Source organism: Aspergillus tubingensis, assembly GCF_013340325.1.
Source record: "Aspergillus tubingensis WU-2223L DNA, scaffold_8, whole genome shotgun sequence".
Classification (NCBI taxonomy): domain Eukaryota; kingdom Fungi; phylum Ascomycota; class Eurotiomycetes; order Eurotiales; family Aspergillaceae; genus Aspergillus; species Aspergillus tubingensis.
In genome coordinates this window covers 4,060,722-4,080,085 of record NW_023336282.1, presented here as the reverse complement: position 1 = coordinate 4,080,085, position 19,364 = coordinate 4,060,722, and the positions used below count along the sequence as shown (strand labels likewise).

Below are 19,364 nucleotides of genomic sequence, written 5' to 3'. Positions count from 1 at the left end.
GGGCGGTGTGGCTGACCCTGCAAACGGAGCAAACACGCGGCATGTCTCGCCGCAGAGGGTCCGTAGAGTGTGTAGGCTGCTGTCTCCCTCCCTGACTCTTACCATACCATTTGGTGGTTCTATAAATTCATAAGAGCTCATAAAACAGCCTCAGTCCCGCCGCAGTCATGCAAGTCGAAGTCAACCCTAACGAGGATACCGAATGGTCAGATCATCGACTTCGCTCACTACCGTTAGCCATACAAGCTTACACCCCGCAGGAATGACATCCTCCGCAAACATGGCGTTATCCCCGAGAAGCCCCAAGATCCCGAACCTCTCATTCAAGAAGCCCTTGTCGAGGCAGAGCGCAAGGCATATGAAAATAGACTAGAAGATAAGGATTTGGACGAGTTGGATGCACTGGAAGATGAAGAAGATGAGGATTTCCTCGAACAATACCGGTACTGAGATGATCGCTAGCATGCCCCTGACACAGGTACCAGGAAGTTCAGCTTCACTAACGATCTGTACCAGTCAAAAACGATTCGCGGAATTGTCTACACTCCAGCAAACTAGTATTCATAACCAAGTATACCCCCTACAAAAAGTCGATTACGCGCGCGAGGTGACCGAAGCCTCGAACAAATGCTTTGTGCTCGTTCATCTGAGCTCTTCAGGCGCCAATGTCGAATCGCAACGGTTGACCGAATTATGGCGGCAATTAGCGGCAAAGTTTGGTGACATAAAGTTTTGTGAGATTCGAGGCAACATGTGCATCGAAGGTTATCCGGAAAGAAACACCCCCACTATCTTGGTGTACAGAAATGGCGAGATCATGAAACAGCTCATAACCTTGCGGGAGATGAAGGGGCCAAGGACTACTGTTGAAGGTAAGGACTGTTCTTCATATTTGCTTCTTTGTTTCTAACACGAGACTCGTAGATCTGGAGAAGATGCTCTTGGAATTAGGTGCCGTCAAAGAAAGCGATGTCCGTCTGAAGAAAAGGTCGGACTCTTCGGAAGATGAACGCCCATCCAAGCTGAAGTCCTCGAGGCCCACAGTGGAAGATGACGACGATGACTGGGATTAAGGAGGTATAATTGGTAACTATGAATCTCAAAATCTGGACGGTCGCGGTCCTCTCTCCGTGACTGGGTTCCAATGACCCTTTGAACCAGATGGGCATCGAATCGTATCCTTGCCGACATATGCACGGGAATATCGCCATGCATCACATAGATCACACTATGGATTCCAGCTTGATAACCTGGCAGAGAATTGGTCATGCTGGCTTAACCAATTTTCTACATCTTTGTTTGACATGTAGAGCTCCGTACCACCAGGGTTTCCAGCTTTCGGTCCGTTAACTAAATACCTATCACATAGTAGGTAGGCAGCCAGCCAGCCAGCCAAACTTTGAACACGAATGTGTTAGCATTTTATACTTTCTTGTACCTTAACAATCCCTCTAGGTTCTATCTCAGTACAGATCCAAGTAACTATGTAGTAAGTAGTAGTAAGCGTCCGCCAAAGTGGGTCTCCGTGGCTGCAAATAGCCATGTGCTTGATTTTGTCATTTGCAAAAATAACCAAATTCTTTCCATAGAGAGAGACATCTAGAGCAATATAACAGATGGCTTGCATATGACTTCAGTTGCCTGAGAATCAATATTCGGTCGATCGCTGCAGTCCATCTCCAATGACAGCCGGGAGCGTGATATCCCTCGGCGGCTCCAAGTCTGGCTATAATTGGCTTGGGGCTGCCACCGGGCGGGTTTGTCACTGCGCGGTTCCATCCCGAGTCCATCGCTGCCGTGAATCCAATTCTAGGCCCGGCTGACTCTCTCCCTCCCTACTCTTGGGGTTCATACCTCCTCATCAATCCACAAGAACAGCATATATCGTATCTTTCCTTCTCCAGGACGAGGCGAGATGGATTATTCGTTCTATTCAAACCATCCCCAGCAACCTTATCCTCTCTACGGCGTCCACGGGCTGCCCACTCCCGACCAAGGCAATTCGGCCCCTCAAGCCGAGGCCATCCAGGGCGCTTTCGCTCCTTTGGTCGGTCCCTCTTGTCTTTGTGGATACTAAGCATATAAACTTCTCACGACGCTGACTTGTGGAAAGGGAGCGCAAAACTACCGGTCTTTCGATCCGAACTTGCGCTTTCAGGATCCTCACGCAGCCGCTGCCTTCGTTGCCCCGCCACACTCGCCTCCCGAGTCCCTCACCAAGCAGTCGGTCACCAGCAATGAATTTTCTAGCCAGAACGTTGATCGAGCCTCTTACGATGGAGACGATCAGCTTTTAGACCAAAGTCTCGGTCGGAGCAGCAGCGAGGAGAAAGAGAGTCTGACCCCGGCGCAATCGAAGCGAAAGGCCCAGAACAGAGCTGCGTGAGTGGTTTCAGATCGATGACTGTGTTATATGCCATGAAACTAATCTCTGTTTTTGAATTCAGCCAGCGCGCATTTCGTGAACGCAAAGAGCGCCATGTGCGTGAACTGGAAGAGAAAGTTAACAACCTTGAAAATGCATCAAACACTCTTGTGGCGGACAATGAGCGACTGAAGAGAGAGCTGGCAAAGTTTACGACCGAAAATGAGATACTTCGGGCAACGTCGACTTCAATGCGCCAGTCAGGCCAGCGCCCCACCGATGAGGAACCGACAACGACAGGGCCATTGCAATACTCGCCCACGGATTTCAAATCCGATGCAGTTGGGGGTAATGGCCCCGCTCATCGCATCACCATATGCGGAAAGACGGGTGAGAAACTGCTTGACTCGGGAGCCACCTGGGATCTCATCCAGAATCATGAACTCTTCAAGCGTGGCCTAGTGAATATTGGCGATGTCTCGGGTCGGTTGCAAGGTACTGCTCAGTGCGATGGGCAGGGGCCTGCCTTTCGGGAAAGCCAGGTCCTTCAGGCCATTGAAGAAAGTGCAGCTGCTGGCAACGATGACTTGTTGTGAATTCGCCTGTTAGCATGGATTCAACGATGCAATGTCTTGCTTCTTGGTCGCTTTATTTCGGTGCACGGGCGTCAGGGTTTGTTTTCGGAGTATATACCGCTTTTCACAAGCTTCATGGAACATATGCTGCGATCTGCTACTGTTTCGTGAAGTGGAGGACCCCATTGAGTCTTTCCTGGAGTCATTGGAGATTTAGGAGTGAACCATTATACCTACTGCTACCAGAGTTGTTCTCAAATTTGAATGGGTTTCCTTGTTCTCGGGCTCAGACTACTATTGGTTGACCCCCCTGGGTACTCTGTTTGCTTAGGGCTACGTAGGACTGCATGTGCATTGCCACGGGTTCTGTAATTGCGCTATCCGGAGTGAATCCTCACCCATGCTGCGGTACTAACCTAGCAAGGACCCGACAGATTGAAGTCCACTGATACCTTACAAGGCATGTTTGCTCGACGATCAACGTGAGCTATGGCCTGGCTGTATCTTGAACACTTTTACCCGACAATGGCTCTTGAAAGCCAATGAGCATAACCCGCAAGATGAGGAGACAATCTTACTTTCTTCATCAAAACCATTGGGTATATCAGCTACTCCGTAGTAAACAACCCAATGTGTGCTGGCTGATCTGAACACGATGCATACAGCTGCACCGCTTGCGTGGTGTAGATCCAAGCGACGTTGCCCTGGGTAATCATGCGTTAAGGCAAGGGCGACATGATAGCACTATGCTTGTTGTATAAGAATCGGAGAAAAAGAGCGAGAGAAAAGTGGGATGTGTGGCCCCAATCAAAGTACTCCATATCTGGTTGTTTGTTTGGGGGTGGGAGAGGTGAGGCTAGAAACAATTACTCCAGACAGCACTACAACCATAGATTGAGGGGTGAAAACCCGACGGTGCAGACAGAAAGGGTAGATGCAGTCTGCACCTTGTATCTAGTAGTAAATGCATACGTGGATGAACGGAGCGATTCAATCTGCCAACCTGCAAACGCCAACGTTTCCTTTACCTGAAAGACTACTACAAAACACCCCGCAGTCGATAGCTTCGAACTCTTGGCAACAATTGGCCTGTGCATACCTGAAATTGACTGGTAAATTCCCTTTTTGTGTGCATGAGAAGAAGAACACACGGGGTCATTTTTTCTTTTTCGTGGTTCTGATGAATGTATTATTATTACTTACTATCTATGTGGTGGTGATTGAATTGGGATCATCGTTAGCGGTGAGACCAGGGATGATTATTTGCGGGATTTACCCTCAGATCAACTCCTGATTATTACAGTTGCTCAATTACTCAATTCGTTAGTGACTACCTGACCACCGTCGTCATCATCCTGGAAGGGGATCAGGTGATGCCAATGATGTTTTCTTGATCGCCAATGCTATACTATACAGGTGTTCCATCTTGAATCGACGTGGTACTACTTACTTGAGCTGCACGTTGATCTGGCCCAGTAGGTGTTGTTGTGGGAACACACACACACCCCAGAAGTGGAGAGGGGGGGAAGTTTAGTACGTAGAGAAGAAAGAGGGAAAAAGGGACGTGTTAGGTATTCTCCGATCCATCATGTCTCAGGCACTGATCGATGGTCCGATAAGGCGCGTGTGTTTGGGCCCCAAAAAAAGACTTCCCCCCAATTAACTAACACCAAACTAATTGAGGGCCACCCCCGTAAGCCCACCGTATTTAATTTACCTTCACGAGGAGTTGCAAATGCGGTATCCGGGGTCACCTGTTCACCGCCCGGGATCAATCGGCCATACTAGGAAAGGGAGACGTTCCATTCCGAGGGTAAAAGTACTACTACGTACTCCAAGGTAGAAGAATCAGGGTAAATTGATGAGATGAGGTGAGAGGAATTTTCTCCTTGCCTTAACGACGATCGGGTTTTAAGGAGGCGAGTGCTGTGGTACAGGGAAGAAATGATGGAGTCTACACGGATGGTGTTCATTCGCCTGGGGAATAAGCCTCTAGTTAATGGGGGAGGGAGGAGAGGTGTAGTACTAAGCATCATCTCATCATCGATTTGAGGTGAGGTGCTTTGGGGTCACCGCGGGTAAGAGGGAAAAGAAAGTAGCGTGAGGGAAATAATCATCCGCCACAAACCGCGTAAAAAAAACTAACTAGGTAGCTATTGGGGGGATAGTATGGAACATTTGCTTTTGGGTTTAGGTTATTTTCACTTCGTGATTACCCATATTCTTGCCACTATCGCCAGACTTTTTTTTTTTTCGCCGCCTAACATGCTTTTTGGGTACTTCTAGAATGTCTTTGGATCAAAGCGGATCGTTTGCCTCATCTCTTTTCGTTTTGTTGCATTGGAAGCGAGGCATCTGGAGGTATGAAATGGTTACATACGAGGTACCAGTCCTGTCTGCCTTAGGCAACCAGCCGTGATAGGTACAACCCGGATGCATCATGACCTAGTCCAATCCTGCTGGGCTGTCAAGTTCGTTGACTAGTTAACCTTGTTCAGTAGTTACTAAGAAAAGCATCAGAGACCTACGCACACAATAGGGTAGCCTCAAGAGATACCCGAGCTATAGTTAAATGCAAAATGTTTTGTGTGGTGAGAATTAAGTACGTAGGGAGTATTGAAGTTGCCCAGGCGTAAACTGCTGGATTGCTTCACCGACTCCTACTTCAGCCACCCCCAGGATGAACTGCAATTTCCACCCTGCTTGGGAGAGCCTTGTCTTCATTCCTAGTATCTGCAATTCTTCCCGAAATGACTGGCGTTATCCTTGCCTTGTAGGACCCCAGTTATAGCCTCCTACTTGGCCAGCCGCCGGGTATCAGCTTAAAAAAGAAGGACAGCCTTGCTTTGAAACAGATCGGATGTTTGGTAGTTGGTTTGTAGATTAGTTTTAAGGTAGGAAGTAGACTTAGTTGGTGTTAGGTAGCCTTGGATACGGTACGGAAGAGGAAATAAAAAATACCACATTTACGATACGCTGGGGGGAAAGGAAGGAAAAGTTGGGAAACAAGGTGACCAAAAAGCCAGACCCAAACAGGCCAAAACCCAGCGGCCAACCAACCACCGGCGGCTGCTAAACTTATCACAGTCAGTCTTGTTACTTACTTTACTTACTTTCCTTACCCGCCCCCTCCTCTCTGTCTCTGTCTTCTCTGAAGGCTGACCGGCTTGGCTGCTCTCTTTACTCTCGCATTTTCCCTCTCCTCTTTCTCTCCTCTCCTCCTCTTCTCCCTCCCTCTCCCCCCCCCCTCTCTCAACCCACCTTCTCCATTATCAAGGCTCTGTCCTTGAGTCTGATATATCCTCTTTTTCCTTCTCTTGTCTCTCCTATCTCTTGTAGGTACGTTGTGCTGCTTTTCTCCCTCGTCTGGTCGGTGACAGCCGCTAAAAGGTCTGTCAGCTTGATCCCCTTTCTTTTTCTCTCCGCCTTTTTCGCCTTTCCGGTCGGGTCGTCACGGTCGGTTCACCCCAACAGTCGACATCACCGCTATCTCATCTCTTCCTTCCCGTTTCTAGACCAGGTTCGTCCGCTTCTGGGCTGCAACTCTCTTTTCTCTATTCCCCAGTGTCACTATTCACTTGTTTTGTGCCTCTCCTCTTGCTTGGCTTGGTGTCTTGCTTTGCTCTTCGTCCAAGCCGCCTGCCCTCAGCAGACTCGCTCTGCCAAGTGACTACGCGCCGGGATTCTCCCTGCACCTTGTCCTCTGGTGATTTTGCCATCTCTCTGGCAGCATACATTGCCCACTGCCTTCACGCCCCTCCTACCCCCCTCTTCTTTCACAAACACTCTTTATTCAACACACTTCCTCGAGGGAATGATCTCATCGATCTATAACTAACCCGGATACCGACCTTTAGTTTGCTCAACACCTTACTCACACAACACGACGGCGTGTCTAATTCATCAAAATGACGACAATGGTTCGTGGCATTTGAATGTTTTCTTCTTTCGTTGAACAGTTATGACTAACACTTCTGTAGGATCTACGTGTCGGTAACAAATACCGTATTGGACGGAAGATTGGAAGTGGTAGTTTCGGTGATATCTACCTGGGTGCGTGACAATTTTCAGGAGGTGAGATGAGTTATCTGGAGCAGCTGGCTAATTGTCCACTTAGGCACCAACATCATCTCTGGCGAGGAGATCGCCATCAAGCTGGAGAGTGTCAAGGCCAAGCACCCCCAGCTCGAATATGAAGCCCGTGTCTACAAGTCTCTTGCCGGTGGTGTCGGTATTCCTTTCGTTCGCTGGTTCGGCACTGAATGTGACTACAATGCTATGGTCATCGATCTTCTTGGTCCTAGTTTGGAGGACCTGTTCAACTTCTGCAACCGCAAATTCTCCCTGAAGACCGTTCTCTTGCTGGCCGACCAGCTCATCTCTCGCATTGAGTACATTCACGCCAAGTCCTTCATCCACCGTGATATTAAGCCCGACAACTTCTTGATGGGTATTGGTAAGCGTGGAAACCAGGTCAATGTGATCGATTTCGGTCTGGCCAAGAAGTACCGCGACCCCAAGACTCACTTCCACATCCCCTACCGTGAGAACAAGAACCTCACTGGAACTGCTCGTTACGCCAGTATCAACACTCACTTGGGTGTTGAGCAGTCCCGCCGTGATGATATGGAGTCGCTCGGATACGTCATGCTCTACTTCTGCCGTGGTACCCTTCCCTGGCAAGGCCTGAAGGCTGCTACTAAGAAGCAGAAGTACGACCGTATCATGGAGAAGAAGATGACTACCCCTACTGAGGTTCTCTGCCGTGGCTTCCCCAACGAGTTCTCCATCTACTTGAACTACACTCGTTCCCTGCGCTTCGATGACAAGCCAGACTACTCCTACCTTCGCAAGATCTTCCGCGATCTGTTTGTCCGCGAATCTTTCCAGTATGACTATGTTTTCGACTGGACCGTCTACAAGTACCAGAAGAATGCTGCCATGATCGTGGATGCCAACAAGAAGGACAAGGAGGCTGAAGAGCAGCAGCGCCGTCAGGGTGTTGCTGCTGCGGCGCCCATGGGCACCCCCGGTGCTGCCAAGCCCGGTGCCATCTCCAGCCAGCGCCGTAAGGTCATCGAACGTGGAACTCTTGACAACACGCCCGAAACCAACCGGGCTGTGGGAGGGAGTGACAGGATGTGAGTATCTGAAACCTAGGTTCCGTTGTAGGGAACCCCTTTCCTCTGCGTTTGGTGCTTTATTATGACCCTGTGCGTAGAGGTCGGCTTGAAATCTAGAATCTGACTAATCTCATAGTCTTCGGCGTTAGGCTGCGTTCTGCTTCCAAGGTTGCTGCTTCAGGTGCTTATGGCCCTGCCGGTAGCCGCGCGAAGCGGGACGATGGGTACGGTTCTCAGTGGTACTGATTTGTACAGCATGGCAGTGTAGCTTGACGTTTCTTTTTTCGGTTGCCGTTCAGCTTGCTGCGTGTTGACGCCACGCTATCTGAGGAGCCCAGGATTACCACTATACCGGCTATCTTCTGCAGCCTGCAGTGAACCTTTCGGACTTATTTCGCCTTGGGCCCCCGACTTTCCATTTTCTTTACTATTTCTCTCTCTGCATTCTCTGTTAGCCCGCCATCCCGTTCAAGATCGTCTTCCGGTTACCGCCGTTTCGATCCGTCGCGTTTATTCAGATCGTCTGCTCGTCTATCGGCTATGCTGAACCTTTCGGAACTACACCGCTCGATGAATACATCACTTGCAAAAACCTGGTTACGTTCATCATACACGAAAGGTCCTTGATAGCAGACTCGAAACGCATTAATTGTGGCTATTCTACGTCTTAGCCTCCCGGTAGCGGTCGTTTCCACATGAAAATAATACGTTCATATTGAAGTTTCGCGTGGAGTTGCGCTGCCATCGATCGGGAGGCTAATGACTGAAGGAGATGCAAAGTTGAAATGATTACGCTTCAAGCACAAAAAGAGATGTCTCTACCGCTGCAACTGTCGCGAGAGTCCCTCATCATGCTTAGCGACCATTTCCTTACAATGCCCCTGCTTTGATATTTCATTTCTTTTCTGCTTGCATGTTTCTTATTTCAGACTGTCATATTTTTCCTACTCTTGACGCACAAACGGGGACGATGAGAATGAAGGAACGACTGGTGGAGAGGTGTTGGGGAGGTGCTTCTTTTTCCCACATGTCCAGGTGCTTTTGCGCTTGTCCTTGCCAAAAACAAGGGCAGCCTGTAGTGCTTTGGGCGGGGAGAAAGCGCGTCTCAAATGGGTATGTGGCGACGGAAACTGGCTAGGGTCGCTTCCGGGGTGGTATTGCGTCGATTCCTGTCACTTTCACATGTTTTTCCTTGTGTATCGTCTCAATTGTTAGCATCGGTCATCTACGTACTGAGAGGGGGTAGTCAGTGGGATCAGCCGGGCAGAATGTTGCTTTATGCAGCACGCAACTGAGCCGGTTCCCACTGACTCGCTACCCAATCGGGAACTATACATCTCGCAATCTGGTACAATGATGTAGAACAAGAGTCTCGACGTAGTTGACTCTGCTGTTAGTCGCCACAACTGTCCGATAAAGCCCGCATAATGTCTATCCCTCCATTTCCTGCATTCCAAAGCAGGATGCCTTCGAGCAATAAGCAGACCAAGAGCAGCTTGCCACCTATCCATACCCAATTGAGTAATGCAAGGCCGGTACAGCCACCACCTAAACACATCATATGACATCTTGTATTCTATGTATGCGTTACTCACGTTATGTAACTTTACAACATAACAAGAAAGATCACAACATAAACCACATTAGGCATATACATTCCCTTGGGTAGTCCACATCTCAATACTCGTGAAGATGTCCAGCAAGGCTCTGTTCTCCCATTCGGCCTGACTCACTGGACTCCAGTCTCATAGTGACTAATTACTTTGTTATAACTTGACTATTGGCTGCTGCAGTTTACTCAGTGGTAAGAGTAATTAAAGGTGGGCATGTACGCCAGCCATATGTTCAATGAGGATCTAAGGGTATCTATCTCTATGTAACTATTAACCTATGAAATCTATCTTCAGTGGTGGGGTCAATACAGTACGGGTTGGTTTACGATTTCCAGGTCGTTTCGGTGGGAGAAAATCAGAAGTAGATTCAGACAGAGGCTTCGTTAAGTTAAAAAGTAAACAAAGTAATGGAGGAGTAGTAGTAGTACAGTCCAAAGTATGGAAGGTTGAGAAAGAAAAGAAAAGAGAAGAAAAGAAAATAGATGAAAGGAAATGAAATAAATAAAAAAGGTGGATGGGGTATAAAAGGGAAACAAGAACGAAAGGGGGAAATGGGGTGGTGAGAGTTGAATAAATAACAAAGGTTGAGGCTTATTGAAAGGCAAAGAAAAATGCTTGTAGCCACTAGCCATCAATCAATCAGCTGACTCGTGACATATACCACACACATACACACAGACACATTTGATCTCTCATCATAATCGGAGACAGTCATGTCGTGTTTAGGACATGCTTGCTGTTACATGATTCGTACCGGAGTGGCGAGGCTCGATCTTCTCTGTGGAGCTGGTCTCCTCGTCATCCAGACGGCGCCTCCACTCGGCTAGACTGTCGCTCAGCCCCGTCTCCCTGGTTGGGGTTCGATCAAAGTCGGACTGCGTACTCAACCGATAGTTACGGTTGTTGCTCTCCCACTGAGTGCGCAAGGCTTCCAGTTCGTTTGCAAGCGAGTCCAGCGCCACCGAGTTTCGGTTGTCAGGGAAAGCGTCGTCTTGAGACACGGCACTGTCAGCCCGGGACCGACGGCCCGCACCGATGGTGTTGCTTGAGGCGTTACTGTGGGTGCGAGAGATGCCGTTGATTCCTTGGACAGGCTGTGACTGCCGACGGTAATGCCCGACTGACGCCTCAACCTGGTCAAGCAGCATGGTAACCTTCTGCTCGGCATCGGACGCACGATTCTCCAACAAGGCGTTCTCCTGCTTGAGCTGCTCCAGCTCAGAGCGGCTTTTCTCTGCCGCAGCAGCAAGTTCCTGCTTGATACTTGCGAGTTCAGATTGCGATTTGGTCTTGTCAGCCTCGGCGGCTGCAGCCTCTGCTCTTAGCCTGGCAACCTGACTCTCAAGGTTGGCGATGGAGGCTGCTGTATCTTCCTGGAGATCGGAGATTGACTGCTCGAGTCTCGAGCGTTCGACCTCCCAGTCAGCAGGAGCTTGCGAAGACTTGCCAGACGATTCAGCAAGAGCTGTCTGTGCCGCGTCGAGCTCCGACTGAAGCTTGCCGTTCTGAGACTTGTACCGAGCAAGCTCATCCTTCATGCGCTTCAGCATCTTTTCAGTGCCCTTGACGTAATGAACAGCCGACTGGTAGTCATTTTCTAATTGCTCAAGCTTCTCTCTGTATGCGCGGTCGGCTTCCTGCTCACGAGTCTCGAAAGAGGACTTCAATTCTTCGTGGGCTTTCAAGCTGGTGGAAAGCTGTTGTTCCAGTTCGCGAAGCCGACCTTGCTCGGGAGTTCCGAAACGAGACCCAGGCGACTCAAGGGGCGAGCGTCGGCTATCGGCATAATTGACCCCACGCTCTCCCAAAAGGTCCTTCAAGGCAGCATGCTGGACAGCCAGAGCACCGGCCTCGCGCTGGTGGTTCTCCAGCTGTGACTTCAGTTCTCTGTTCTCAGCAGAGTGACCCTGACTTTCCTTCATAGCTGTTTGCAGCTGCCTGCGAAGCTGCAAACCCTCCCTACTAGCCTGTTCCTGATACGCCTCCAGTCCAGCAATCCTCTCCTCTGCACGACGGAGTTTGTCTGCTGCTTCATCTGCAGCAGCTTGACTTGTCTTTGCCAATTGGTTGGCCCTCTCTATCTGAGCTTCCAAAGCAGAAACCCGCTGATCGGACAAGGAGCGCAAGGATGCTTCAGAATCGAAGGATGACGCACGCTCAAGACCCAACAAGAACGCATTCTTATGGGTCTCGGCTTCCCTCGAATGACTCTGCATGAGCTCCTCGGCATCTCGCAAGCGACGTGTGGCGTTCTCTAACTCTGCTGACCTTTCTTCGTGCTCCGAACGCAACTGCAACAGCTTCCTTTCTAAGCCTTCACGCCGCTCACGTTCCTCATCTAGTTGTCTCTCCAGAAGTTGGGACTTCTCAGATGACGCGGTAACAGCCTCCCGCAGGCCGCCGAGGTTAGTGCCATAGTCCCTAAGACGGGTGGAAGAGTCCTCGAGTTTCTGCAGAAGCTCCTCTTTGTCCAAGGACAATTGCTTCACTGCTGAATCGGCCTCCGATCGCAACAAACTTTCTTCCCTGAGCGACGCCTCCAGCTGATGAAGCTCCGCCCTAAGACTTTCAGCCTCTAGTTTGCTGTTGTGCATTTCTAGTTCGGCCAGTCGTCTCCGGGTGGCTTCACATGTCTCCTCCGCAAGCTCACGGCCTCTCTTTTCCTGATCAAGTTCAGTGGTGATCACTTCCAGCTTGGATTTGAGCTCATTCTGCGACGCGAGAGCCATAGCTAGCCTTCGGGTTAGATCTGTGCCGCGTTCCACAGACGTATCTTCGGATTCCTGCGCATTTCCATCCGGTTGCGGGGTGCCCCTTTGACTTCCACCATGAGCAGCCAACTTGGCACGAGAATAAGCGGCTTCATTGACAGCAACATCCCTTTGGTGCTCCACCTCTGCAACACGTTTAGATGCGATGGCCGCCTGGCGATCGACTGTGGCCTGCATTTTGGCCAGCTCTGCTCTCATGGCAAGGAATGCTTCGATCAACGGGCGATCCTCATCCGCAAATGCATCTGCGGCACGCTCATCCACACCAACGCTGTTGGCCGGATTGGGTGCGTACCCGGCCTTCTTAGCCAAGGCAAGTTCGGAAGCATACCATGCATTACGGCTTTTCACCGCTTCCAGCTCTTTGATTAGCGCTTCCTGGTGGGGCGTCAGTCTGGGCGACCGTGGTTCATCTCCAGATCTTGAATTTCTGTAACTCCTCGACTCCGTTGAACCATCGATACTAGCATGTTTACCAAGGATGGATTCGTCGGCACTGTCCATAGAACTGCGTTGCCGGTGCTGGCGCAAAGACCGTTGTCTAGTTGGCGCACTTATAAGGGGTGCAGCCTCACCAGCTTCCATAGCCTTGGCAGACATTCTTGATGGCTGCTGGGTTGGCGTACGGCGACCGCCCGATGCGGCACTCGAGTCTTGCGCCGGTCGGGCTTCTTTTGGCGAGTCCCTGGCAGCTGGCGATTCTCTATCCCTGTCGGGCCCCATGGCTCGAGCGGTATCCACAGGCGGGCCTCCATAAGCACGATCCGTCTTCGTGGGCGTCTTGCTTCGGGGATTCATGGCATTCTGAGGAGTGTTGCCTCTTTGACCAGGTGTAGGGGCCTGTCCCGGGGGAGGAGGCCCCGCGGGGGCTTGCGCTATCGACGCTCTGGGCAGTCGGGATCCTGGCCCTGGACTAGGACCAAGGTCCGCTGGTCTACCAGTAGGGCTGGTCATAATGCTCTCCCGTGACTGGGGGGGTGGTCCACGTCGTTGAGCGTCAGGTTGGTTCTGAGATTCCCGCGATGTCCGACCCGTCGGTTGCATTGCACGGTCTCCACTCATCTTCCGCATCGCTTGAATAGGAGCTCTTTCACCAGATTGGTTCTCGGCTGGGTAGCGAATCTTGGCGGTATCTAGGATATATGCCATGCTGAGTTCGACAGGATCCCTCGGCGCAGAGCTCGGCTCACCCGCCAGAACGATGATTTGCTTTCCAAAGGCGGTCATGCTATGACCAGACCTTGGAGAAGGCGCAGGCCCCATGTTTTGGAAAGAATACCATCGTCGCGTGGAGATGCGGAATGCGGCCAAATCCCCGAGGTCAATACCTTCGTCGGTTCGTCCTCCAAAAATGTACATAACGTCGTTGACAAGAGCCGCAGCGTGCCCTTCACGAGGTGTTGGGATGAAGCCGACGCAATCCAACTGAGTCCAGGTGTTTGCACGAGGGTCATACGACCAGACATCATTGAACCATTGCAAGCCATTCGTTCCTCCAAACCTGGAGCAGGGTCAGAAATCGAGCGCATGAATCAGAGGGCAAAGAGGATGTAGACGAAGTATAGACACTTACAGATACAGTTTGTCGTTGAAGCTCACTATTGTATGGTTCGTTCTGGCGGGCGGAATTTGACCGGGCGGAGGGCCGCCTTCGTGGCTATTCCGAATAAGGAATTCCCACTTGTTCCCCGGGTTCTGAAGCTGGTTCAAGTCGAAACAAACCAAGTCGTTGAAGAAATAGCCTTCGACCTGTCCACCAAAAACATAAAGTCTAGAGCCAAGGATGTTGAGAGTGTGGCCGTAACGCCCAGCAGGTCGAGGACCTGGGGGTATCGATCTGGACCATTGACGAGAAGCTGCAACCCAGACATGTTAGAATATGAACACCCCAAAAAGTCTCAAGTGAATGAGACTATTGCATGCATACGTACATGTGTTCAAGAGATAGAGCGTGTCATCCAAGGTGTCGGTTTCGTCCACCTTAGTATCGCCTCCAAATACGATGAAAGCGTTACCAACCAGCAGGCTGGCATGGCCGACTCGCGGGCCTGGCCCTTCGGAGACAGTAGCGATCGGGAAGCAGGACAAGTTACCGCCGCTGTTCTCCATCATCCACAAATCTCCCTTGACAGTTGATCCATCTATTAGGCCACCCATCATGTAGATGTCGCCCTCCTTCGATGCCACCGCATTGATTGCTGCTCCATAACGAGGGAATGGATTTGTCTGGGCGGAAGTGAAGTTCACGCGTCGCTGCGACCATGGATACAATGATGCACCTGGGCTACCGTTCGGGGAGTTACTTGGCGCCGCCTGTTGTGGTCGTTGGCTCTGCGTATGATCAGCCAAGGCTCGGAAAATGAGTAGCACTCATCACAAGCAGAACAGGACACACAATGTTGAGTGTCACTGAGTGAGAAGATCTGGGAAACCAACCTGCGATTCGGATTCGGCTCTCTGGCGCATCCGCGGGTGATCGGGGCTGTTCGTGCCGTTCAACGAGTTCAAAGAATTATTGTAGCTACTGCTGGGCGTCGGGGTCTGGGAATGTGATCCATCCCGTTCTTTGGCGCCGCTGGGCTGCGCAGCCGCTGATGGGTTTGGGCTTGGGTTTGCCGGCGGCCCTTCTGAAGATTGGACGTTTCTTGACGCGGGGGGTAGGCCAGAACCCTGCTGGTGTTTCTTTGATTTAAAGAGGAATGCCATCGTTAAGATTGAGTCGTAAACGGTCGTCTCAAGTACAAAGCAGCGGAGCAACGGCGGAAGTGTAATAGGGAACTGGGGGAGTCCACCAGCTGCACCAGGTCACCTGTACCAACAGAGTTCCAATTGCAATGCGATGGGTATATTATAGATCAAAACAAGAGATCCCACTAAAGACCGGCAAGAGGATAGCTCAAGAGCGCCGGCTTGTTGAACGTTATGAAGGAGCGAACGGCGGGGAGAATTGAATTCGGAGTCGAAAGCAGAGAAACAACAGTAGGGACCGGCGTTCGTTCCTGACGATGCTAGAAAGAGCAGCTAAAGGCACCCCATTCAAATCGACCCTTCTCTTGAAGCCGCTCAACGTATCGATTCGGAGACTGAGAGTGTTGTTCTGTCCTTTTATTTTAATTCCGAAAAAGCCTCATTGAAATCCGATGGCGACACAGACAGAGCATGGAGAGGGGTGGAATATAGAAAATCACAAGAAAACAGACAGGGGTGGATAACAGCAAACGGAACGGAACGACTGCGACTAAGGACAAGCAAAGAAGGCCGACGGAAAAGTGGACAACAGAGCACCCAAAGACGAGAAGAACATCAACAAGGAAAGAAAGTAAAAGGATGAAGGGTGCGCGAGCAAGTTGGGGCTCTGGACCTGGAGAATTGGAAGAGAGGAGAGGAGAGGGAGACGAGAAGAGTGAAAGACTCCGGCGTTTCACACTTTCTGGCCAGCCAGCATTAGATAATTATCCACTGGGCTTTTGGCAGCAATTAGTTTTAGTTTAGGGGGAAGGCAGAAGAAGAGCGAAAAGACGGATGGGGATGCGGACCTGCCAGGGCGACACCGCCTCATCGCCGTTCTCCAAGGCAGCTTCTTACTTGCTTACTTTACCGTCTTGCGGGAAAGTTAATCTCATTTCCCTCCCTGTCAACACACCCCAAAGAAAGAAAGAAAAAAAAGTAAATAAGGGTCAATCCATCCTCCCACGAGGCGTTTCCATTCCCCAGACAGTGGTGTTGGTACATCCACCCTCTCATACCTCAACTCTTTCTTAGTTACATTCCCACTTCTTCCCACCCTCCCCGAACCACCTTACAACCTCCCCCATCCATTTCAAGCCTCATTCTACTACTGAAAGGCACAGACAGCTAGATACAATTAACTTGTGATTCTCATTCCCCTTGTCTTACGGGTGGATTCCAATCAAATCCCGATGAATCTTCTGTCAGGATCTTATTAATCTGGCTAACAACCAGAGTTCGGTCGATCGGCCTTCAGAATAAGCAATGCAATTCGCAACTGCCGACATGTGTCTGTTGTTGGTCCACTCGGCTTGTCGCTCCACATCGCACCCAGTTATCTGCTTATTCCTCGATGCATGAACGATAGAGGAGATGTGAAATGCAGGGGTGTCTACACAGACTCGGTCATCTTGAGGAGGGAAACAGGTATCCTCCATTGCGAGCCAGTAATTGCAATAATACAATGTGAGTGGATGTGGGTTGAGCCACTGGTCATGCAGGAACCACCGCGAGAGGTTGGTTGGTTCCCTTGTGGCTCCCGAGCCACATCATCGACACCCCGAACATTCCACCTGGCAAACAAAACTCATCGGCTGGGCAATGTACGGAGTACCGCCGAAGAAGTTTCTTAAATTATGATTAGTCCGACGATGATATCACATTGGCCACGATCTTAACATCCCTTGCTGATTCAGGGCTATCTTCGATGCAGGAACAAGACATACTTATCTCAAAGTACATTACGGACAGTAGCAACACCCACCTGTCTTGCGGGCGGCGCATTTTTGGAGAAGAATACCGCTCTACGCTATGGCCTGACCAGCCATCACAAAGCTTGCTAGTATCTCATGGCTCCATATACTCCATATACCTTTGGTCTCTGGGCCCAGACATCCGGCTTCAGCCGGACATAGATGCCCCATTTAGCATCAGACAGAGGGCGGCTCCGTGTCCCAGACAAGCAGACATAAGGTCAGGTTAAAGACTGGAAGATGCGCGAGGGACATGAACTTTATTTAGTATGCAGATAGCAACGATTCCGTAGTCCCATCCCTTTGTTATGAGCAGCTCCCGACTAGAGCTGAAATCGTTGCAAAGCAAACAAACCGGGGTCATCATAGTCGGCATGGCACTGGCTACGTCACAGTGTGGCTATAGTAGCCAGCAGTTCGCAAAACGAGGTATCTTTGTCTACAAAGCACTGCGACGCTTCGGATAGGTGAGCTTCCGTTGGAGAAAAAGAAGCAAGCATCATGGTAAGAGTCGAATGTGTCGATTTGATTGGCGACAGGCATTATTCAGGGATTATGAATCAGGTCGGTTCAAACTCCTCCACTTTCTAATTCTGGAGGGCAGTTGATCAACGGTAGACTACCTAGCGAAGCTGACTGGCTGGGGAAATACGGTGTAAAGTCCGGATGGGTTAGCGCTGGGGGAGGGCCAGGCTTACAGACTTACAGTTAGCTCCGCCCGTAGCGAGGCTCCTCTCATACAAAATAGCTCGGGACGCTGCCAGAAAATGAAAAACCACGAGATTGAGCAGGGCGGAACCAGGGGTTGAACCGTCCCAATTTCTAAGGGGGGTAAGGGAAAAGAGAACCACTCGGGTCAAGCAGAGATCACATTGGTCCCGGCAAAAGGGGCTTGGTCCGCATTATCTGGCCCATCATTCCCACGACAGGCGAACTAATTTCTGGATTCCAGACAACGGTCGGTTCGATCGATATCTACATACCCTGTGTGGTTTAGTGGCTTTTTCCAGTAACCACTGGGACCATGGGAACCGCCAGAGATATGATTCTCAGGCCACTGGGCATGGGGCGCTGAATGGCTGGCCCCCCCTTTCAAACCTGCTATTTAGTAACTTTGTCTCTAGTAAGGGACGCAGAAAGTACTGACTACTAGTTACTAGCTAACTGGTACCTGTCAGTACTACGTAGCAGGATGCCACTACCCTTCCTGTCGTAATTTGCAATGCTCCCATCTCTCAATTGGTTTCTTTCAGGGCGGCAGTGGCGCATCGTGATCTGGGCGCGGACGGTTTTGTTTAGTGCCTTTTCAGATGTCCCGTGATGGTGTGCTGCCTTTCTTTTCCCCTTCATCTTTTGCAAGCCACCCAGAAGCCATCACCCGTATCGGGTTCCCTAACTTCACCACCAATGAGGTTGGCTTATACCCATGGGTGAACATGGCCCAGCCTGCAGGGCTTGCAGTAGCCCCGTTCTTACCACTTTAATTAGAGCGCATTTGGGGGGTGCAAAGAAGGTCGGCTGAAATGAAGCTGCGTCCTTCCGACTATACCTAGTCGTTATTCAGAACTTCTCGGTCGGAAGGGTGCATCCAGTCTACCCTCTTACATAGTATTGGCATACCGACAGACATGGGCAGACTGTTTCACACAGAAGAGCGACTGAAACGAAACATGATCTGACGGCCCTCCGATCGCCGTTAAGCCTACCCGTCTTGGTCCCTTGTCTCTGTTCTCTCCCCCACGCCTCCTTACCACCACTGTACCAGGGTCGCGAAAATATATTGCTACTGTGTACGAAGTATATACTAGTAGTGGGGGAAGATCAAAAGCGCAATTACTAACTAGTTAAGCATAACACTTTTTTCCGCCACTTTTTGGAAAATCTGATGTCCGTGTAGTCTTGATGTATCCAGTTGCATCCTCAAGGGTGTATTGGGGAAGAAGCATACGAATCACAACGTTTTGATAGAGTGTGAACCGTGTCAATGCCTCTCCTGAACTCCTAATATAATTATAGCTTGGGTGGGTAGTGGATGGAGTAGTTAAAATGATACTGATCTAGTCCGATTTAGGTACGTATGAACACCGGAGTTCTTATCCATGCATAGAGCTGGGTACGCTTAGTCAAACTGCTAGACATGTGACTTGTGAACTTTGTAGTGTAAGCTTCCAGGTACCATGAACAATGAAGAATGAATTTGAAAGTACATGTTTTTGAAGGAAAAAGAAAACAGAAATATTTCCAATACCTCCTCCACCGTAAAAAGTAAAGCAACAGACCGCCTCGGTAGAAATATCGTCATCCATGGGAGCTGCCTAATCCAGTTAAGCGCAGGCGTTGTTGGATATGCTCCGGGGACAACGATGTTCCGTCCAGGCCATGCCAAGAGGATCCCGGCCAGAGCTCATGGTTCTCGCCGAACCAACATCATCAACC

The 19,364-nt window shown here is 50.3% G+C and overlaps 4 protein-coding genes across 4 annotated transcripts; 3 read left to right on the top strand and 1 right to left on the bottom strand.

Moving 5' to 3' along the window:
* Positions 1–167: 167 nt before the first annotated feature.
* Positions 168–1,073, top strand: AtWU_07636 (phosducin family protein; the record flags this gene model as incomplete). The annotated part of the gene is made up of 4 exons (XM_035502745.1): positions 168–205; positions 261–443; positions 517–872; positions 925–1,073. 4 exons carry the CDS (start codon positions 168–170, stop codon positions 1,071–1,073), a joined length of 726 nt encoding a protein of 241 aa, XP_035358638.1.
* Positions 1,074–1,915: 842 nt separating this feature from the next.
* On the top strand, positions 1,916–2,961 carry rsmA (putative bZIP transcription factor (Fcr3); the record flags this gene model as incomplete). Its single annotated transcript, XM_035502744.1, has 3 exons — positions 1,916–2,047; positions 2,114–2,382; positions 2,448–2,961. 3 exons carry the CDS (start codon positions 1,916–1,918, stop codon positions 2,959–2,961), a joined length of 915 nt encoding a protein of 304 aa, XP_035358637.1.
* A 3,887-nt stretch (positions 2,962–6,848) lies between these two features.
* On the top strand, positions 6,849–8,309 carry AtWU_07634 (casein kinase 1 family protein; the record flags this gene model as incomplete). Its single annotated transcript, XM_035502743.1, has 4 exons — positions 6,849–6,860; positions 6,921–6,993; positions 7,058–8,081; positions 8,213–8,309. 4 exons carry the CDS (start codon positions 6,849–6,851, stop codon positions 8,307–8,309), a joined length of 1,206 nt encoding a protein of 401 aa, XP_035358636.1.
* A 2,089-nt stretch (positions 8,310–10,398) lies between these two features.
* Positions 10,399–15,153, bottom strand: AtWU_07633 (putative cell polarity protein (Tea1); the record flags this gene model as incomplete). The annotated part of the gene is made up of 4 exons (XM_035502742.1): positions 10,399–13,948; positions 14,021–14,303; positions 14,379–14,778; positions 14,884–15,153. The coding sequence occupies 4 exons, from the start codon at positions 15,151–15,153 to the stop codon at positions 10,399–10,401; spliced, it is 4,503 nt and encodes a 1,500-aa protein (XP_035358635.1).
* Between the last annotated feature and the right edge of the window lie 4,211 nt (positions 15,154–19,364).